The 18,642-nt window shown below is 45.1% G+C and overlaps 1 protein-coding gene and 2 pseudogenes across 1 annotated transcript; 1 reads left to right on the plus strand and 2 right to left on the minus strand.

Annotated features, from left to right (window-relative positions):
- Positions 1 to 2,771: 2,771 nt before the first annotated feature.
- LOC147445391 (uncharacterized) lies at positions 2,772 to 3,607 on the minus strand. The gene is made up of 2 exons (XM_086526020.1): positions 3,446 to 3,607; positions 2,772 to 3,349 (listed from the first exon to the last, which is right to left on the minus strand). Exons 1-2 carry the CDS (start codon positions 3,484 to 3,486, stop codon positions 3,067 to 3,069), a joined length of 324 nt encoding a protein of 107 aa, XP_086382146.1. The 5' UTR covers positions 3,487 to 3,607; the 3' UTR covers positions 2,772 to 3,066.
- A 2,115-nt stretch (positions 3,608 to 5,722) lies between these two features.
- LOC147445392 (uncharacterized) lies at positions 5,723 to 8,121 on the plus strand (annotated as a pseudogene).
- A 3,349-nt stretch (positions 8,122 to 11,470) lies between these two features.
- On the minus strand, positions 11,471 to 14,421 carry LOC147445393 (uncharacterized; annotated as a pseudogene).
- Positions 14,422 to 18,642: the final 4,221 nt, after the last annotated feature.

Here is an 18,642-nt window from a genome sequence, read left to right on the forward strand (position 1 = left end):
CTCTATGATGAGAAAGGGACAACAGTTCATAACCAGGATGAGATGGCTGTTCTAATGTTGAGCTATCTTAGTCAAATCATTGGACGGCCAGAGATCCAGTCCCAAGAAGTGGAAGACGCCAGAAGGACCTTACTGCAGAGTGTCAAGAAGGAAATTCCCCACTCAGAAGCTAATTGCTTGGACCAGGCATTATCCGAAGACGAATGTTCACTAGCATTGCAAGCCCTTGGCAAGGAAAAGTCCCCTGGTTGGCATGGGACGACGGTGGAATTCTTTAGAGAATTTTGGGATGATCTCAAGGCCCCAATCACAAGATTGGCCAATAAAGCCATGGTCGAAGGGTCGTTGGAGGTAAGTGTAAAGAGAGGGCTTATCAAACCCATTCAAAACAGATATGCTATTCTCAACTGAAACATTGGCGCCCTATAACGATGATGTCGGTGGCCTACAAATTATAGCTAAAGCAGTAGCCCTCAGACTAGCCCCCTTACTAACCAAGGTCATCTCTCCCCATCAACATGGGTTCATAAAAGGAAGGTCCATTTACGATAACATCTTGGCAGCAATGGTGGGCATCGAATACACAACTGTGACAAAGGAGGAGTGCATTCTGCTGCAGTTGGACCTGGACAAGGCTTATGACAGAATAACATGGACATATATAGAAGCCGTCATGGAAGCTTTGGGCTTTGGGCCTCGCCTATGTCGGTTGGTACGCGTACTGGGGCTGGAAGCCACTTAGAGCTTCTATTCAACGATAGAATTGTGGGCTCTTTTGAAGTCAAAAGGTCTATTAAGCAGGGATGCCCTCTGGCCCCCCTACTCTTCGCCATAGGATCACATCCTCTAATCACGACGCTCGAAGCTAGTGCGAAACGAGGGGAGGCCTCGCTTTGCCAAGAAATAGGCAACTCCTAGCAAAACTTTTTGCATATGATTCTCTTCTCTTCTTGAAGGCATGCCCCCAAGTCATCAGTAAAGCTCTGGAGATTGTTTAAATATTCTCAAAAGCTTCAGGGTCCCAGTGTAATATAGAGAAGTCAAGGTTGATCTCCCTACCGGAAAATGACTCATTTGACCCCTCTGTCTGGTCGGGGGAGATTGTCACAAAAGGGAATATATTCAGGCATCTGGGAGTCCCCTTGGGGGTGGACGTGACCCACAAGCAAAGATTTGAGTGGGTGCTTGAGAAAATAAAAACAAAAATGAGTAGGTGGGAGTATGCTCTTCTCCCATTCCCAAGTTGGATAAAAGTAATGAACGCTTTTATGATTCCTTACATTGCCTTCACTAGCCCGCTTCTCAAGATAGCTAAGTGTCACTGGAAAGAGTTCTTAAAACCAGTAAAAAGGATTTTATGGAAAAACAACACGAAATCCTCCAGGCCATGGCAATGGGCCCGGTGGGAATCAATTGCTCGACCGGTGAATCAAGGAGGCCTTGGAATTCTCAACCGTGTGGCCCATGCAAAAGCTTGTTGCGCCAAGTTTGTTGTTTCCTTGGCTAAACATGATCAAGTTTGGGTTGTCATGGTAAGAGAAATGATAGAATCAGCTAAACTAGGCTCGGATGGTGGAAAGTGGAGAGGGGTGGAGGTTCATGACAAATTGTTAGCTCCGGAGTGGTCTACCTTAAGACTGGGAGGCAGCTTAGGAGAATTGGTAAGAAAATGCAAGAGAGTAGCAGAAGTCTTAAAGTGGGGGGAAGAAGTCAGATACTTCAAGAACTCCATTTGCATTGATCCCCCTGGCTGTCCAAAGTTGTAGATCTGCCACAAACTCCCTATTTGATTGAGACAGCTAGGAAACTGAATAATAAGGGTCTGAAGCGACTTGGGCACTTCTAGGGAAGTGGCAACAAGAGGTGGAAAACCATTGACCTTCTGGTTACCCAGTACCAACTCAATAGCTTGGAGGTCTTGCTTGTCCACAAAGTGATGAAGGAGATTGACAATTTAGTGATGCCGACCTATGATTCGGACCTGTGATTCGGGGTTTGACTGAAATGCTTGGAAATGGCCAGGAAGTAGTCTCTTTGGGAAACCCCATCCTAAAAGCATTTATCAGACAATGATGCATGAGAAGAATTGGTCTAGCCCCCTAAACAAGCTATGGAAAAAGCAGTGGCCGGAGGAAAGGTGGGAGCAAGCATTGGAGTACATATGGAAGCCAAAGGTTCCGCAACACATGAAGGTCTTTCTATGGAAGGTAATTTGGGGTGCTCTACCGACGGGGGTGAAGATTCGGGAGAGAGGGATTGGGTCAGATCGATGCTTGGGGTGCAAGATGGCGACAGAAGATTTGACCCACTTATTCATGGACTGCCCAACTATTAAAGGCCTTGCAGAGAAACGGGTCCAAAGAACATGAAAAATTAGTTTCTTCAAGACTGACCTAATCATTGGAGGCAAGAATTCAGGAAATCCTGCCCTCCTCGTCAGCACTCAAATCATCAGATATTTCTTCTTACATAATGTATGGCAGACAAGAAACCGCCGTGTGTTTGAAGGAGGTTCTGAGGTGGCAAGCTTTGCAGAAATTACTCAAGAAAGCAAAGTTCTCATATGGATGCTCGGATGCAAGCAACACTTGGAGGATTGGTCCATGACAACTTGTGCCTTGTTGTCAGTAGATGGAATGCATAGGACGGAGGAAAATCTTGGACATCGGTAAATAAAAGATCTCAAAAGGACAACTTTATGGACCCTTTGTAACAAGGAAGAGGCGGCGTGTTGGGGGGGCTGCCCTGATGTAATTATAGTCATGGCTCAACAAGAGCACGACTAGACCTTGTAATTTTTTGGGATGTTCAATATAATTCACTCACAATTGTGAGTTTTGCTTATAGATGATACGCTTATCAATAATTACAACATGTGACGCTACCTAGCTTAGAAGGCAAGAAGTGCATTTTCAAAAGATGCCAATTTAGAAATCAAAGGGCACATGCCACAAGTGATGTAACCCTCGAGTGGGTACATACGCTGGGTCTATTGAAGCTCCGTTAATTAATTAGGCGCCAAGATTCGTACGAATCTTCCAAATCTAAACGCAAAATGATCTCCGCCTATGTCCACGCGTCCCATGAAGCTTTCTCCAGCACGCAGCCTCCGTCGGATGACGTCTGCATTCTGCTTCCCCACCTGCATGCTTCGACGCCTACTTGCTTCGCCAACGCAGGCTGCCTCTGCCTTGAGCCATGCACCATTGCAGGTCTGCACCGGGTTGAGCCTCGCACCGCTGCAAGCTGACCTCGCCACCCTCTTGCCCCAAACGTGCCCCCGCTCCAGTCGTGAGGCACCTCAAACCTGCAGTGGAATGCGCGCGAGAGACCGACCCAGTTCCGAGGCCTGCACTGGCGAGGGATGTAGCATATCACTCTCTACTATGAGTAAGAAAGCAGGGGGCACATTTGAAAATGGGGAAAAGGGCTGAAGCGGGCTTACCTACACCTACACACAGACACTGATACACCCATGCGCTGCATCTCCTCGTCCGCCTCCTTTTTGTCCTCCCACCTATAGTCACGAGCTCACATATCCGCCTGCTCGCTCCACCTCTCTGTCAGCCCCTTCGCCCTCACTCATGCCCTCCCCTGCAGATCGCGAACGAGACAAAAATCTCTTCTCTGTCATGCCCTTCGCCCTCACCAATGGCCACCCCTACAGATTGATTGATTGAGAGAGAGAGAGAGAGAGAGATGGATGTTGCCCCTGCGTCGGCTGCGCCACGTCCGGCCCTGGCTCTCTACTGACACGCGTTTGCCACTCCCCCCCCCTCTTTTCTCTCTCTCTCTCCACGTCAGCAGAGTTTCGTTTTACTTCGCTTTTTGGAGGGTATCTCACGAGATACCCTGTAATTCGAGCTGCTTGCAAAATCGGGCCAACATACTTAGTTTAAATGCAAATCATCATGACCTTCACCAATAATTTCACCAATAATGCTTCTATTAACAAAGGCATTATAATGATGTGGGGCAAGAGCTTTAAGATTTTGTATTCTATTGTTTGTGAATTAATTCAAGCTCAATGTTATGTCAACATTGGAATCATAATGAAAGTGCTTCAATTTCATTGACAGAATAGTTTGGAAATAATGGAGAACCTGTACAGTGTGCACGCAGAGCGAAGGGTTTATCTACCCGAAGTAGATAGTACAAACGCCTCAGGACTATATAACACATAGCATTTAAAGAGGGGGGGGTAAGGGGATCAATGGTAGGGAACTGGATTGGGGCTTATCGAGGGGATCTGGACCGTGCATACCTGTAAAAACTAAACCTGGACAGCGGGGGGGGGGCTGGGCATGCTGGCCAAATTCAAGCGGGATAAGGTTGAGGGAAGTGCCATGTCATCAGGGTGGAAATTTGAATTTGGGACGCTTTTCAGGGGGGTCGACAGGCGGGGAGGCCACGCTGTTGGGGTTTGGGCAGAGAGGCCACGCATTATCTCTGAGAGGCAGGAGGGTAGAGGGAAGAAGCCGCAACAGGTATGGAGAGCAGACAAATGCTGGACCTCAATGTACCTTGGGAGGCAAAACAAGTTATGCAGTCCATTGACCTAAACGTAACCTGGAAGGCAGAGGGAGATCGAGGGATGCCGGGCAGGATGGAGGCACGATTGGATGCTTTCGAGGATGGGGAGAAACAAAAGAAATATCGTATATTTGATTTGAATGAGGAGTTGGAGGAAGGCAGCTCGTCATCAACAGGCTCAAGTAGTGCTTCCATGGAATCAGGATCCCATTCTAGTGGTGGTGACCAAGTAAAGGAGTTTACCGAATTCCCTTCAACCTTCCTTGCAGATTCAATCCATAGGAGGAAACCTGTGACCCAATCTTTTGACCCAGAGTTGCATGCTTCTCACCATTTCTTTAGCTTTTCTCTGGAGAGCTATGACCTTATGCTATTAGATCTTCAAGGGATTTGTAAGCCAACATTGGGTATGCTGCACAATGTCGGCATGCATGATGTAAAACGGTGGAACAAGATGAAGGACAATCTTGTGATCCGAGGATCCCCTCGGCATGGATCAGTTAGGATCTTCTTGAAGGGTCTCCCTCCCAGAGCCATTGCACCAAAGGAGGAGTGGACAACCATTACAGAACAATGTCATGTCGACCAGCAAGGGGCTCATTTGAGCATGTTGGAAACTATGAATCAGATGAAAACTGCATGGTGCACAGATATCAAAAGGCATGGCATACCTACTTCATTCATTAGAGATGCGGTCAGAAATTGTCAGGTATGTAAGAAGGATCCTATCCTCCAATTTGAATCGCTTATGTTTCAGAAGGTTGGAGGGAAGGGAAATGCCGGTGAGAAAACTCCAAGTGAAAAAATTATTACAGATAGATTTCATGTGTGTGATGTGCTGGAGAGTATTATGATAAATCATAAAGTCAGGCTTGTTAAGATAAGATCAGCCAAGGTAGGCGAAGGAAAGGTAGAGGACTACTATGTCTGTCATCGTGGTGGTTCAAGAAGGCATCATGGAGAAAACAAGCGTAGAGAGAGGAAAACGAAGAAGTGCGGTTGTCCTTTCAAGGCACAGGTGCAATTCAGTGAGGGAGTTCATGAGGTCACGATTTTGCTTCGTGCTACGCATGAGGGCCATGTTCCTGGCTCTCGGGCTGACTTATATCATCTATCTGTTCATCCAAGTGTGCTTCAATGTTGCATGGAGGATTATTTTGATGTTGGAACATGTCGCCATGTTGCCAAAATGTCAGTTTCAAAAGAAAACTTCCACAAGCAACGAGCATCCTTGTTAGATCGCACAACTTTTCGATTCTTCATGATCTCAAAGGAGGTCCAACAGTTGGCATATAGCCTACGGCATGAAGGTAGCAAGATAATTTTCTTTTCGTGTCACCCCTTTAACTACTTAACCATTTTGTTTTCTCTAGGTCGTGCATCTGGGAATGATTGGTCTGCAATGTACATGGAGGCTCTAAAGTTACAAGCCGCAGGGAAGGTACTTTGGAGTGCCCTATCTTCATTTTTATGTTTTCCTTTTTCTTATGTCCTTATTTAGTTGCTTATTGCTTTTGAAAGGTCGCATATGTGCAACCATACAATCCAAATGCTTTGCAAGACGTCAACAAGCCGTTTGTCGTCATCATTCAAGATGATTGGATGCTTCAGATGTGTATTCGATTCTCACAACATAATGCATGGGCCGTGGACAGCACATTCAAGACAAACGTTTATGGGTTGCCATTGTATGCAGCTGTTTTGCCAAATCAAAATGGTACAGGGATTCCTTTGTGGTTGATGATGTGCACAAGTGACCCTGGGACATGTCAGGAGAGCGTTGCCCTTGAATTGACCATCCGGATCATATTCTCGAGAATGGGCAGCATACGACCGAATGCAATTGTGATAGACAAATGTCCCCAAGAATTGAATGCCATCTTGAGTGCCGTCAAAGGTGATCCTGCTTGTTGGGCTGAACACAGTGAAGGACAACGAGTCCAAGTAGCATGTCATGTCCTGGTTTGTTGGTTTCATGTCAAAAAGGCTTGGGTGGAGAACCTTTTGCCGCAAGTGCCAAGACACATGCAAGACCATGTTTATTCTTCAATGTGTAACTTGATGCACTCCAGCTCCGAGGACGACTTTGAAGATCGCTTTCAGCGCCTCTTGCTAGACTACTCCAATCATGCAAATATTCAACGTTATGTCTCCAATGGATGGTGCTCGAAGTCATGCGTATGGCGTGAACGCTGGCCGAAGTTTGGACGTCTTTTTCCCCATGGCAATGTGGACACAACGAATTTGGTGGAAAGACTATGGCAATATGTCAAGTATACTCTCTTGGATGCGAGGATAAATAGGCCAGCCTTGGATCTACTACATGCACTTGTTGGCAATGCGAGGAGTGGAAGCTGGATGGGAGGAACTCTCTTGGAGTTCTTCAAGCAAAAGCAAGAGCTAGGTGAGCTATTGACCCACTCCTTGGACTTTCTCTTCGATCTACCTCTTAGTAAAGTTCATGGCATGTTCATTGACAGCGGATTCTGGACAATTTGCTGTGTATGGTTCAAGCAAGAGTGCAACAAAGGCACTAGCTGCTGGGGAGAAGCTATGTCAACGATACAAGACTAATCCTAAAACTCTTCATGTGGTGAACGAATCTACATTACTCTTCAAGATTCAAAGCATGACATCAGACTCTTGGTACCATGTGAGCATGCAATCCTCGTACTGTGATTGCCCAGAGTGGTCCTCCCAATGCAAGCATCTATATGGGCTTCGGTTAATACTTCAAAGCTATTTTCCAATGCTTCATGAAATTTTACCTATTGTGGATAGCGTGCATGCAATGGCTGACCTTGCAACCAACGATGGAATGCAACAATGTGCCCAAGTCTTTGAAACAGGGAGTGGATGTGATGACAAAGCACTGGATACTGATATGAATGGTATTGGACCATACTTGCAATAGGTTGACATGGAGATAGTCAATTGTATTGACAAATCTAGGGAGTTCTTGCGACAATTGGCTGATGTATTACCGCAGTGGACATTGCAGCAAAAGGAGGTTGCTCTGAAGAAATTAAAGATCTCTATGGAGAACTTGGAGAATCTCCATGAGCCAGAGGAGATCAGCTTGCCAAGAAAGGGTAGCATCAAACAAATCCAGGCAAATGTCACACAAACACGGCTTGGGCATGGCAGGCTATCGTGTATCATTGATGGCATAGGTGAGGTGGTTGAAGGTTGTCCAGAACCAGCAAAAAAAACCAGAAACACAGGTTCCTTGAAACGTAAGCACAAGCGAGGGCGAAATCGAGTGCGCTTTGAGAAATGGCGACGTGTTAATTGCCGGCATTGTTGTAGCAAAACCCTTCTTGTTGATGGCTCAAATATAGTATGTTGCCATACATGCCATGCTTTGCTCCCTCTATCTCAAAGCACTTGTCTGCAAATTCAACTTCCCAGATCATGAACCACCTTGTACAGTTATGGGATGGTGAGAACCCGGCCAATGGTTCTATCATAGCATGTGACCACGAGGTATCGCATATTGATTGTGAACGACATCTCACTGTGAAGCTTGATGATGGTCGGATATATGAGAAGATCTATGCCTCGAAGACACGAATTACTTTTATATGACTTGCGTGCGGTTTAGGGTCATCCTCATATGTCATGCCTCATTGGAACTTTGCAAGCTATGTATGTTTTGTGAACATGACTTGGACAATTGCAATATATTTGTTTTTGGAACAATTAGATTGATATGATGTGGTCCTCAAGAAGCTAGGCTAGTTTGTAGATATCCTAAAGTTCATTTGGGTTGTCTTAATCTGGTTGTTTGTTCTTTATCACTCGTAAGTGGTCGCAACAATGAAGTGTTGTCTCTTTGATATCACCAGCAAAATGAAACCATAATGCATCAACACAAGCCTTTTGCCAGGTGGTTGACAACAAGCTCATGGGCCGAGTTTTCTCTGGATTTTCCCAGGTCTTGCATCTCTATATAGGGCTATAGGTTGAGCCCAAAAGGGTCATGCTTAAGCTGATCTTGATGGCGATTTTGCTAGGTTTAGGATGCGTGCACATCAGCCATGTACATATGCTTTTACCAATTCTGGGATTCTGATTTTTGCTCTCGCTCTTGCTAGGTCCAGATCAGCCTTAGAAGAAGGGTCCTTATAGTTTCCATCCATACACAATGGGACCTTGCCATAATCTCGGACATGACCATAAACTGATTGCCAAAAGCTCACACACCCAGCATGACTTCACCATAAACACACACACATTCAGCATGACACTAAAAACAAACCTCGCCATAATCTGGGACATGACTGAAAGCTCACACACATTCAGCATGACACTAAAAACAAACCTCACCATAATGCCCTAAACGTAGGGTCGGCACAAACAACACCAATCGAACCTCGCCATACTCTGGGACATGACTGAAAGCTCACACACATTCAGCATGACACTAAAAATAAACCTCGCCATAATGCCCTAAACGTAGGGTCGGCACAAACAACACCAATCGAACCTCGCCATAATGCCCTAAACGTAGGGTCGGCACAAACAACACCAATCGAACCTCGCCATACTTTGGGACATGACTGAAAGCTCACACACATTTAGCATGACACTAAAAACAAACCTCGCCATAATGCCCTAAACGTAGGGTCGGCACAAACAACACCAATCGAACATCGCCATAATGCCCTAAACGTAGGGTCGGCACAAACAACACCAATCGAACCTCGCCATACTCTGGGACATGACTGAAAGCTCACACACATTCAGCATGACACTAAAAACAAACCTCGCCATAATGCCCTAAACGTAGGGTCGGCACAAACAACACCAATCGAACATCGCCATAATGCCCTAAACGTAGGGTCGGCACAAACAACACCAATCGAACCTTGCCATACTCTGGGACATGACTGAAAGCTCACACACATTCAGCATGACACTAAAAACAAACCTCGCCATAATGCCCTAAACGTAGGGTCGGCACAAACAACACCAATCGAACCTCGCCATAATGCCCTAAACGTAGGGTCGGCACAAACAACACCAATCGAACCTCGCCATACTCTGGGACATGACTGAAAGCTCACACACATTCAGCATGACACTAAAAACAAACCTCGCCATAATGCCCTAAACGTAGGGTCGGCACAAACAACACCAATCGAACATCGCCATAATGCCCTAAACGTAGGGTTGGCACAAACAACACCAATCGAACCTCGCCATACTCTGGGACATGACTGAAAGCTCACACACATTCAGCATGACACTAAAAACAAACCTCGCCATAATGCCCTAAACGTAGGGTCGGCACAAATACCAATCGAACCTCGCCATACTCTGGGACATGACTGAAAGCTCACACACATTCAGCATGACACTAAAAACAAACCTCGCCATAATGCCCTAAACGTAGGGTCGGCACAAACACCAATCGAACCTCGCCATACTCTGGGACATGACTGAAAGCTCACACACATTCAGCATGACACTAAAAACAAACCTCGCCATAATGCCCTAAACGTAGGGTCGGCACAAACACCAATCGAACCTCGCCATACTCTGGGACATGACCATAAATTGATTGGTGAAAGCTCACACACACCCAGCATGACACTAAAAACAAACCTCGCCATAATGCCCTAAACGTAGGGTCGGCACAAACACCACCAATCGGACCTCGCCATAATCTCGGACATGACCATAAACTGATTGTCAAACACACCCAGCTGGCATGACTTCACCATAAACACACACAAAAACAAATCTCGCCATAATGCCATAAATGTAGAGTCAGCACAAACCATAACATCAAATTGATCAAGCCGGTTTAGGGTTACATGATCAGTTATAGGAGACTCGAAATAGACTGCAACGGTACAAACACCAATCGGACCATAATGCCATAAACCTAGAGTCGCTCGGCACAAAACACCAATTGGACCTCGCCATAATGCCATAAACCTAGAGTCACCATAATGTCAAATTGATCGAGCCATTTGTATTACATGATCACTAATATACACATAAACATTGGCTTATCAGAGAGTACATATAATAACTAAACCCGGACGAAGCCATAAACTTGCATACAGAAATAAAAATGGCCCAACAACCATACATCCGATCACTAAACCCGGACGAAGCCATAAACCTGCATACAGAAAAAAAAATGGCCCAACAACCATACATCCGATCACTAAACCCGGACGAAGCCATAAACATGCATACAGAAATAAAAATGGCCCAACCAACAACCATACATCCGATCACTAAACCCGGACGAAGCCATAAAACATACATGGCTCTCAGACATAGCCATAAACCAACCCAAACTCGAGCACCTATTACAGATCCAGATATAAACGTGAAACATTGCACCAAAAGCTCGTCACAAAGGACAATGCACCACAAACTGGGAACACATTACAAAACCTCGCCATAAACATACATAATCGGGGAGTCGCCTTAGACAGAATCGGACCTTGCCATAAATTTTACTCAACAGGAAATAAAAATAAAACATCACCATAAATAATAATTTTGCTGGACTAGATGCATGTCCAGAAATGGATGAGGAATCGGGGTTCGATCGAGCTCAAGCATAAAACTCTGATACATGCCGCTTACACCATAAACACTAAACCCAGACGTGGAAATAAACCTGCAAACAGAAATAAAAATGGCCACTAGCCCCACATGGAACTAAACCCGGACGCAGCCAAAAACCTGCAAACATAAATAAACCCAGACATAACCATAAACCTGCTTGTATACATAAACATGGCCACTTCCCACATACATCAAACATAGTCATGAACCTGCACATAGACAAAATATGGATCTCGGACATGGCTAGCCGCCATAAACAAGCCCACATAAACATAGTCAGTAGCCAATGATTTGCTTTCTTTGAACCAATATTGCAGCATAAAACTCGCCATACATACTTTATCGACACAAACCCTGGACATTACATGTAGGCTGACACAAAACCTCGCCCTAAACCCGATCATACATAAAGTGTCATGGGTTGTTTTACAAAACGGCCATAGACCTGGCTCCCTTTAGCGCAAAATGCAACACATATGGTGACCAGCCATAATCTCATTCCTCCCCCACTATATCTAAGCACCAACTATGGAGGCTTTGCCTCAATGCCAATACATCATCGTGTATGAACCATGTCTTCTTCACCTGCACAACATCGACAAACACAAGAGGATTGAAGGAAATTAGAAAGGAGTTTAATATCCAGATGCATATGGTAGAAAGCTAGCACTCGACACACACTCTAAGCATACCCAGCTTTTGCTCTTCTCCTACAAGCAAGACCGAATTATGTAGCGAATGGCAGCCATGACATAAAACCCACAGTCAATCGCATTTGGTTGAATTGGGCCCTGCAGCATCAAACCATTAACATGACTAACATGCCCTAAATTTTCCAAGCATGAGAGGAGCACAAGGAGACATACTTTCAACACTTTTAACTCAAATTTGGTGGCAGGTTCAAGCAATGCATGTTGGACATCATGAGCTTTTACTCCTTGGGCCATCGCCTCCATAGCACTGCATATTCATAACCTGCAAGATAAAAAACCATTGATAGCCATATCAACTTGTTTCATATACCGACCTCCCCAAGCTATGATGAACAAAGTCAACCCATGTACTTGTGCAAAACAGGTACAATATCCATCATGGTCGTGCACCCAAGTGGGTCATAGTAGAGAATGTGGTTCTTTCTCCAACGTAGCCCAGCAATCTTTGCATGTGTGGCAAGATACATAACACAACATGTCCAATGCTCCCTGTTGCAAAGAGAGACAACATCAGCATATCAATGAGAAGCCACAATGTAGCATACCTAGCAGTCCTTTGTCCTCTCCTTACAAACCACCTGTAAATGATTGGAAAAAATGTAAGCACGCATTCACCAAAGTCCCTCTCCCCGAAGAAGTTATGTAAGACCCGCATGGAATCTTGCTTGGCCAAAGTCGCATCCACAACATGATACCACATAGAGTCCACAAGCATCACTTGCATGAGGACATCTGAGCCTAGTGTGTACTCCATCCACCTGTAAAAGTGAGTATGTTAAGCACATGTTTGCTCACCATAATGCATACCACTCAATAACAAAAACATGGCGATGATTACATTGCAAATAGATTCATCGTGCGCGTGGATGCTTTATTTGATAAGATGAAGCGTAGAGCCTGATCATTAATGTCCACTCGTAGGCCAAAGCGAAGAGAGTTAAGCGACATAGGCACATGTGAAGAGAATCTACATCCAACATGCCACAATCATGAACATAGTGAGTATCAAACAATTAGAAAACTGTGAACATAGGGATGGTTGACAAGAGCCACCTGTACAAGGCCCGATTACTACGTGTTGGAGTGGCAGGGCTGATTTCATGGCCTATTTTTTCAATTGTTAGCTGGTTATTACCGACATAAAATAGGAGAGCCGACAAAGATACATCATCAGGAGAGCCTATTTCAATAGCTTTCTCTTGTGTCTTCCCTCTTTGAATCGGAAGCTTTTTCTTTGTTGGAGTTGCAAGCAATGTAGGCTAGAAAGGAATGCACATTTATTAGAACACATTAGCATGCTGGATTTTTTTTTCACCGCTCTCAACACCTAAACAAAATTACTTATGCACAAAAAAGCAAAAGTTACAAATCCTAGACACATACATCCTCATCGAGCTTAATATTGCTTAATGTCTCTGCAAGTCCTGGGCCCTCTTCTCTCTTGTCTTCATAATTCTCATTGTCGTCCTCTCCTTCAGGAGCATACTGGAAAGGGTCCTCATTGTTAGTGTCCTCCAAGGCTGCCTCAAGCCAAGGAGGAATGTCATGCATCCTCTTTTGTGAATGTCCATAGCATGGTAGTTAGAGAATTAGTAGAAATGAATGAACTAATCAAACATGGTGTGCAAACATACTATGAAAATTGATGACAAAAGAAAATTAAATTAGACAAATCGGAAACTTACATGTGTGTTGTAACCTTCATCAATGTGCTTTTGAATTTTTGCCAGCCGGAGAGCCTTGACTGCCATGTAGTCTCGCATCTTCCCAGCCACAAATTCCTCAATAAAAGCGGCCTCTGACATGTGCTTGTACTGATTTCCAAGGTCCTTCCATACTTGGTGAGCCCGCATGCGCGTGATGCGCTGATACCTTTTACAATTTTGCCTAAACTTCCTATCCTTGTCGCCAAATCTCTTTAAAGCTGCTTTATGCCAAGCTTTCACTTCCGGATTAGGCATGAGGTTTGCTCTTCTCTCAGCTTCTTTGTGGAGGGGGCGACCTCCAGGGCGCTTTTCAATCTCTACAGTGATTCCATGGAAAGTCTTGAGGTGAGACATCATCCGTAGTCTTTTGAAGATGAAGGCCGATCGCTTTGGGCAATCAGCACTTGCGCGGCATTGGCGTGCTAGCCGTCCATCAGGGAGCTCAATCTCTAGATAGACTTTTGGATCTTGGATGCTAGCTGCCTCTTCTTGCTTTCGCAGATCCTCAAATACCTCCTGTGCTTCTCCCTTTGCTACATCCTCTGTCTCAACTCCACATCCCCTTGAGCCCACCAACCTCTTTCGCGGACGGATGTTTAGGCTCGAGGGTGTGCCCATCTCAGGCAAGGTGTGCTTCCGTGGACTTCTCCTTGGTTGAGAAGTAGCCCCTTCTACATGAGGAGATGTGGGAGGAGTAGTGAATCTCTCCTCATGACACAAGGGTTCCTCTTCTTGCTCTTTAGCTATGTCCACCTTCTCGGACTTCTCCGTAGGCTGGACCTCCTCCCCATTCTTTGCCTTTGGTGAGACATCGGCCTTTCCTCTTGTGATGCGAGAGCAACCACCCCTTTGCCATGTTCTTTTCCCCTTTCTAGCAGGTGAACGAGCCATCCCCTAGCCACAACCTCAAGCCAAATTAGCTCATGAAAAGCATGACAATAATTCCCTCTATTTCTCTCTCTCTCTCTCTCACACACACACAGACACACACAATTAGCCACACAACGCACTCCCTTTCTTCACATGGCCAAGCTCGTGCATAACCCCATGGGCGAGCCCTGAGATGCTTGCAGAAAGCATGCATGGAACCCACGCATCCAACCCTTCAGCGAGAAAAAAAATTGTGCTCACCTTCAATGCTGCCCACACAGAACGCATGCATCCCAACCTTCACAGCCAGCGAGAAAAGGAGATGCCCTCACCTTACTTGCTGCTCCTCCGCTTCGCTCTCAAACGATGCTGGGCCTGAGCGATGACCAGATAGCGATGACGGGATTTTCCACCAATGTGCAAAATCCTGTAAGGACCTTTCCCCTGCCAAACCCCCATACCCCCCCACTCGCGGGCTCACCATGCAACCAATCAGCAATCGCCACGCGTCCCATGCCCCATGTTTTGAATTTGGCCAGCATGCCCAGCCCCCCCCGCTGTCCAGGTTTAGTTTTTACAGGTATGCACGGTCCAGATCCCCTCGATAAGCCCCAATCCAGTTCCCTGCCATTGATCCCCTTACCCCCCCTCTTTAAATGCTATGTGTTATATAGTCCTGAGGGTACAAACGTTTGAATTAGATGGAATCTAGAGAGATTTCTTGGCTTGGGGCTCAAGAGGAAAAGGGAACATCAAAAAAAAAAAAAACTTCCACGTTTAATATCTCCATATATTTAAGGTCCCTTGGGATAGTTTCCTATTGATGTTAAAACTCTCTTCTTCTTCTTTACTTGGTGAGCCAAAGGCTCTTTTTCATGTATCTCATAGCACAAGCCACCACGTGACACATGATTCAGAAATTAAAGAAAATAACATCGTGAAAAGCTTTGTTTAGCTTTTAATAAAAAAAGCCAAGAAAAGTGAGAAGCGTCGTCGTCAAAAGCTTCCAAGTAATAAAAGGATATGCGCAGAGGCAGTTCGCACGTTCGCACAACCAATTCGGAGCAGTTCGCTGCAGCAACAGTTCGAAGCGGAGCTTTTTGTGTAGGTTTGTCTCGGAGAGTCGGAGAGAGAGAGAGAGAGAGAGAGAGAGAGAGAGAGAGAGAGAGAGAGTTGCATATTGTTGTCCTCACGCTGTGTATGGCCATTGGTAATCTCACACATAATTTTGAAGATGATGAACCACTTGTTGATGGGTGTACCAACGAATTGGCTATTTGCATGCTAAGAACGACCACCAAAACCCCCACAAAGGCATTCATGTTCTGAATTCAAATCTAGAACATGAGAACTAGTAAGAAAGTGATTGTCCTTATCTGGATTGTGGTAATCTCGCAGCAAGCTAGCACCACGACATTGAAATCATCTTTATCTTTGCTATCAAAAGGTCTCGCCCATCTCTCTCTCTCTCATTCAGAGTTAGTTAAAAGCATCCAAGAACCTGCGTCATGACCAGGTTGTGGTGTTGACTAAGCACGATCCCCAAGATATTGGCATTGGTGAGAAAACTCACGTTGAGATTCCTAATCAGAAAAAAATGGGAGAAATCACTCACAGTGACATGATTGCTAGTGTCTCTTGTTCGCAGCTGTGGAAAAGTATCAATAGATTTCGTGAGAGCCAAACCAGGGCCATGCACCATTTGCAACACTGTGAAGAAGCCGAGGTTCGACAGATTTGTAGACAAGTTTGGAGGTGAGTATGTGAACATGACAAGTTGATGGGTTGACAAAGACAGGCAAAATAGTGGGAGCGCTTTTCAATGATAACGGTTTTTCAACGGCATTTTCTTAGCGATTTGCTTTTTAGCAACGTTCTTAATCAATCTTAGGTGCTGACCATGCGATTAGAATATAAGGCAATGGCCTAGATAATGCCAAGTGGCCAGGTCCTAGCTCTAGAATGTAAAAACCTATATTAGGCTCATTAAGGTTAAAAAAAAACTGAATATTTTTAAACCTTCAAATTAAGAAACTTTTTAGTTAGCCGAAAACCTTAAAATTGTTAATGAACCAAAAACCTTAAATTGAGAAACTTTTTAGTGAAGCTTGAGAATAACTAGGGACAAAAGAAAAGTTTAAAATAAAAACTCTCGAGCTTGAGAATAACCAGGGACATAGCAATGGCAGGGCCGGAGCACATGTCAACAAATATGTCATGTTTTTATTTTAAAGCCTGTGCCCTTGCGTCTTCCTCCTCTCAAAGACGGTGTAATCTCCAACTTTGTCAAAAACGACGGACTTGAGCAAGGGTGCAAAGCTGGATTAGAAGCCCCGCGTGTAGATCCGCTCTTAATTGGGCAAAAGACCCTAGATATTGAACATCACAAAGGAATATAAGAGAGTATGGCTCCACCCACTCAAACTTGATCATAAAAACCAGGAATAAATGGACCTTGTTGCTGAACTGCACTCACTAAAAAAATAGACCAAAACGAGCCCACAATGAGCACTAGTCAACAGACAACCCAATTTTCTCTAATCAAATTTCAATTAAGTACAAGTATTCTCTTTAAGCTTGATCAATATCCTGCATCTATTGTATTTGTCTTAATGCATGTTTACTTGGTTTGTGTATGGTAGGAAAGACATACCAACACTTGACATTTCGATTATATGAGCGCGACTCCAGCTGGACTACACTGCAAGGTTCGTTATCTCCATCCAACTCCCCATGACTATGCGTTTGCTTGGAGCAACACATAAACGCTACGGGGCAAGGCACGGCTTCCGTTCTTATAATTTTTGGAGAGACCATAGTGCCAACTCTCCACCATCTATACTATTCATAATGCAACTTAAAGGTTTTGAGGAAGGAGAAAGGCTCCACGTGTCATGCGTTGGAAGGTCTGTAATTTTTTGAGTTTTTTGAACCTTTTTTAAGTAAAAAAAAGGACCTTGGCTTTTGTACCTCTATGCACTAAAGTTGATCCATAGTCGCCTCAAGAAGAGAAGCCAGACTATTGGGAGGGACAATGAGCGAGCACATCAAGGATTCAGTGAACCGGAGCTGGACATATCGTCGCTTGGAGGAGAGAAGCTATAGGGGGGGGGGGGGGGAGAGAGAGAGAGAGAGAGAGAGAGAGAGAGAGAGAGAGAGAGAGAGAGCACATCAAAGATTTAGGGTCTCATAGATGGACAAGGCGGGAGCAGAAGATCAATTGAATTCTCAACACCTCCATGTGTCCCTCCTCAAGCTGTTGCGCTGAATGTGTGTGTGAGTGCACCCATTGGAGGCGGAAGGTTGCCAACCCATCTTGCCTCTCTTACTGCAGCCGCCCTGCTCTTCGCCTCTTCTCCATGGTTGTGTGTGTGTTTGCGCGCGCATGCGGAGAGATCAGAGAGAGAGAGAGAGCTGGAGAGAGAAAGAGAGAGCGCCTGCTCATCATTTCTTCCCCTCATGTCCACCGTTTGACAGAGCATTGGCTATTGATGAAGATGAGCCAGGAGGAGTGCATGGAAGCGCTGGCCAAGCATGCTCACATTGATCCGGTCTTCACCATGACAGAGAGAGAGAGAGAGAGAGAGAGAGAGAGAGAGAGAGAGAGAGAGAGAGAGAGAGAGAGAGAGAGAGAGAGAGAGAGAGAGAGAGCTTCATGGCGGCCCACCTGTTAATCGTTGTGAAAGAAAACTGATGTGCAATAGTTAGGGCGGATTCCTTCTCTATGCGTGCGAGCCTTGAGGGGCCGTGTGTGTGTGTGTGTGTGTGTGTGTGTGTGTGTGTGTGTGAGAGAGAGAGAGAGAGAGAGAGAGAGAGAGAGAGAGAGAGAGAGAGAGAGAGAGAGAGAGAGAGAGAGGAGAGTCACTGCTGAAAATGCATTTTGTTGCAGTTTGGAGCGAGCTAGAGAAGGCAAACAAGGAGTCCTTCTCGGCTTACAACACCTTGCAAGAAAAAAATTGTAGCCAATGAAAGACGAGATTCTCCTGCTCATCATCATCATTGTCGACGTCAATTTGTGCTGTTCCAGCAACTTCATCTGTAAATAACAATATAGAGTGAATATATTGTGCAAGAAAAAGGACCGCCACCCAAATTTAGGCCCTCCTCGGCTTGCACTTTTAGATGGATGGCTCCAACTCTCTAGCCACCCACTTATAATTAACAAGGAAAATTAACAAGGAAAAGTCGCAAATTATTTCTCTCTCTTTATAGCAGGTCTTGAGGTC

This window comes from Adiantum capillus-veneris, chromosome 12 (genome assembly GCF_014529385.1).
Source record: "Adiantum capillus-veneris isolate H3 chromosome 12, ASM1452938v2, whole genome shotgun sequence".
Taxonomy (NCBI): Eukaryota; Viridiplantae; Streptophyta; class Polypodiopsida; order Polypodiales; family Pteridaceae; genus Adiantum; species Adiantum capillus-veneris.

Bases quoted from the DNA above. Each gene is read 5' to 3' on its own strand.
- LOC147445391 (XM_086526020.1), bottom strand. From the start codon at position 3,486: ATGCAGCGCATGGGTGTATCAGTGTCTGTGTGTAGGTGTAG. The intron at 3,350-3,445 runs GTAAGCCCGCTT...TCGCCAGTGCAG, and splicing joins GTGTCTGTGTGTAGGTGTAG to GCCTCGGAACTGGGTCGGTC.